The following is a 3643-nucleotide window of genomic DNA, read 5'->3' as shown; positions in this document are numbered from 1 at the left end:
ATTTCATTAAAATTTAATAAACTATCATCTTGTCTTTATTTTTAGTTAGCACCTTAAACACTTAAAGCTGTAAGCTAATGATAGTTATATAAGAGCAGATGCTGCTGGTGCAATAAGCTGTACGTTTTATGTTCAATGGATGATGATCTGATTGGTCGACTAATCGGATCATGCATCTGTTGGATGTAAAACATACAGCTTATTGCATCAACATGCGTCTGCTCTCCAAATTCAGGGGTCAAAAGATGTGGCCCCTGAATTTGGACACAGTAAGCGGAGACTGCTGCTTCTTCCGCTTCTTATTCGGGGTTTAACGGCAGCTGGAATCCTTTTACATGCTGTGCTGCCATCTTCTGTTTCAGGCGTTAATACACTCTTAAGTCCTACTACTTATTCCTGCGTTTTTCGGGATCCTACAAAGCTTCAAATGACGCATCGACTATTAAATTGGCTCATGGCCGCTCAGACATCGTGTTTGTCTCTTCAATCGTCTTTTTAAAAATCTTTCCCATCTGGCAGCTCCGCCAGATGTGAACTTCCCAAAGATTTTTCATTTTAAAAAAGGAAGTATTATTATTATTATTTATTATTAGCTGTATGAGAAGTCAGCTATTCTAGAATGATATGAAGCTGTGTGGAAACTGCTGAGTGAGTCCAAACTGATATTTTACACATATTTTAAAAACAGTGATCAGAATCAGAACCCTGACAGCTCCCAGCCCTACTGAGCTCAGACAATGAAAGAGCAGCACTTACGTGACCTCTTGTTCCTTCTGCTCCTCCTCTTGGTGAATGGTCTGCTTCTGTGCCTCCCTGCACCTCCTCTGTTCCTCCAGCAGAGGAAGGCTGAACTCTATACCTATATGGGTAAACTGATCAGTGAGGAGCAGCGAATGATGAAGCTGTCATGTCCTCTGTTCAGTCCTAACCTCAGGCGCGAGGTCTGACATTGTTTGACTCCTACAGCTAATTTTTCTTGTACTTTTTTATTTGACAAGTCATGTCTTAAAGAATAAACTACAGGCAAAGCTTTTTCATACAGCGGTCAGGTTTGTGGACTATTTTACTGCCACTACATGTCACATTTCAGACGAGTGGAAAGAAAATGTTGGTTGTCCACGCTGCCTGCCCGGCAGGCTGACGACAATGCCTTATCAGCCTTTTACGGCTGTAAATGTATCAAATGAAAATTAATTTTGAGACCAAAGATACAGTTCAGCTCTCACCTTCAGCCTTCATTGCCTCTCTGAGGCCCCTCGTTGTGGGGGAAATGAAAGCAGTGATGCTGCTGGATCCTCCAAGACCTGCTGCCCGGAACAACACTGTGAACTGACAATGAAACAGATGAGCTGAAGGACGGTGTTGCTGAGCACAGTTCAGATTGCATATTAACACCTACCTGATAGGAACAGAGGTAGAAGTACGGACACAGTCTGGCCTTTAACAGACTGTAGAGAGATGACAGACTGACGGACCTGAGCAACAAACATGGACAAAGGAAGGAGTGTGGGAATAATGCCACTGAATACATGTACAGTATACAGAACACAGCAGCCAGTGTTCAGCAGTTTCACAGTACACACAGCATTCATTTGACTCTGGCTGCATCGAGTATTTTGAATTACAAAAAAGAAACCTCAACAAGGCAGCACCTGTTCCTGGAAGCTCCACTAAAACCTTTACTGGATACAGGCTGGCGTTAAAACACCTGTTTCACTTTATAACTACGCCTGACCTGTTTGTCACAGCTACAGTAAAGTTACATTCAAACTCACAGCTGAACACACGCACACGTCACCTGGTCCAGGAGATACAACAATGTCAGAAGTCTTTTTGCAGAGCATCACCATGGAGCTCCACCTAAAAATGCTACTTCATTGTGTGGCTGCTCTTACTTGGCCATGAAACATTTCACTGTACAAAGGCTCATTTAATGTGCAACCCTACTGTGTGAGATTTAACCCCACCTGTGAAGCTGGATTCAGGAAAGAAGTGTTTAAACATGTTTAGCGCTAGTACAGAGCGTGATGTCACTGGGTCCGATGGTTAGCTGGTTGCTGCTAACAGACTGGGTTTGTGTTAGCTAACTGTGACAGAGCTGATAACTCGGCGGAAAAAACGGTCCCTGATACTACAATACAGTCTAAGGAGGTCGTAACTTCCTTCTCTCTCTGACAGATTTATTGGGGCTACTCAGCCTAACAATGACCTCTTTCATCTACATCTCTTCGGACCTCCAGTGTAAAGATCTCAAATCTTAGAATCAAGTTCAGTTTTTTTTAATGATTCATTTATCAATAGGACATATCAGTGAAACCACCTGTCAGTCAGTTATACATAAAAATGGCTGTAATTCCTAAACAAACAATATTTTTATTAAAATCCGTCGAGTTAAAGCTGAAAGTCTGTGATTCAATCGCATCTTGATTCATTTAAAATCAGGACAGAGAGAAAAATGAAATCATTGCAGTAAAACCTTGTCACCCTATCAGCCTCACCATTCTGTCATGAGACTCTGCTGTATCGTTGCATCATGAGCCCAGGGGGCGCTCTTGCCAAAGAAGCTCCTTTCAGCGTTGATCCTAGGGAACAGAGACAGCCAGGGTATGGAGGGATGCTGCCAGTAGACCAGGCTTTGCTGGAAGGCACAACGTAGCTCTGAGCAGGACCTGGGATCCTATAGCAGGCACAGAGACAGGTCGGGCTGAGGAACAAGCTACTGAAGAACCCAAGACAAACTAAGAGCTGTCGGGTGTCCATATCAGCATACTTTATTAATACCTAAGGAAATTATGTGGGTTACAGTTGCTCCAGTAAAGTAACAGTAACAGACGAGTAGGGCTGCCACGATTAGTCACTAGTCACGACTATTAAAATTGTCGACGACAAATTTAATAGTCGACGCGTCGTTTGAAGCTTTGTAAGATCCCAAAAGACGCAGGAATAAGTAGCAGGATTTAAGAGTGTAATAACGGACTGAAACAGAAGATGGCAGCACTGCATGTACAAGGATGCCAGCTGCCGTTAAACCCTGAAGAAGAAGAAGCAGTGTCCCTGTCACTACCCGATCCGTACCGGAAACCCGATCGGTACCCCGCATGCGCGAAAGGTTTCTACTTCCGGTGGTAGCGTTTTACGATAGTTATGGGTCAGAGTATCTGTTAAGATGTTAAGAATTGCACATTTATTTTGGCATTGCCCGGTTTTGAATGCTTTTTGGAGCCGGATTTTTATGTGGTTTTCAAACCAATTTAGGAAAAAAGTACCACGTGATGGTACATTGGCTATACTTGGATCATTTGCATCAGTCGAATCTTTTTCCTTTTCACAAAAACAGATAATTACAATGGGTATGCTGCCTGCAAAGAAACATTCTTTTACAGTGGCGGTCTTCTTCGGCCCCGTGTTTTAACAGGTGGCTTAATGAGATGGTGTCTGTGGCCAGGGTGGAGCAGATAAGATTTGATAGAGAGGGGAAACTGGCGAGTTTTTGTATGATTTGGCAACCATTTCTAGAATTCTTAAAAAAAACTGATCATAATTCATGCCTCACACTCCGCGTGAATTATTTTATTTGTTTTGTTTTTTGTTTTTTTTTTTTTTTTTTTTTTTCTCTTTTTTTTTCTTTTCATGCTTATAAGTT

General features: G+C 42.3%; 1 protein-coding gene across 1 annotated transcript; it reads right to left on the bottom strand.

The window, feature by feature from the left end:
- Nucleotides 1–76: 76 nt before the first annotated feature.
- Nucleotides 77–2990, bottom strand: LOC102310661 (protein downstream neighbor of Son). The gene is made up of 4 exons (XM_005953122.3): nt 2499–2990; nt 1400–1475; nt 1227–1329; nt 77–859 (listed from the first exon to the last, which is right to left on the bottom strand). The coding sequence occupies exons 1-4, from the start codon at nt 2507–2509 to the stop codon at nt 753–755; spliced, it is 297 nt and encodes a 98-aa protein (XP_005953184.1). The 5' UTR covers nt 2510–2990; the 3' UTR covers nt 77–752.
- Between the last annotated feature and the right edge of the window lie 653 nt (nt 2991–3643).

This window comes from Haplochromis burtoni, unplaced genomic scaffold (assembly GCF_018398535.1).
Source record: "Haplochromis burtoni strain Fernald_Lab_line unplaced genomic scaffold, NCSU_Asbu1 Contig_3041, whole genome shotgun sequence".
NCBI classification, from domain to species: domain Eukaryota; kingdom Metazoa; phylum Chordata; class Actinopteri; order Cichliformes; family Cichlidae; genus Haplochromis; species Haplochromis burtoni.
This window is presented reverse-complemented; position numbering and strand designations above follow the sequence as displayed.

Excerpts from the sequence above, each read along its gene's own strand:
- LOC102310661 (XM_005953122.3), bottom strand. Across the intron at positions 1,330-1,399 it reads TCTACCTCTGTTCCTATCAG|TTCACAGTGTTGTTCCGGGC; the intron begins GTAGGTGTTAAT and ends TTTCATTGTCAG. Across the intron at positions 860-1,226 it reads AGAGGCAATGAAGGCTGAAG|GTATAGAGTTCAGCCTTCCT; the intron begins GTGAGAGCTGAA and ends TTACCCATATAG.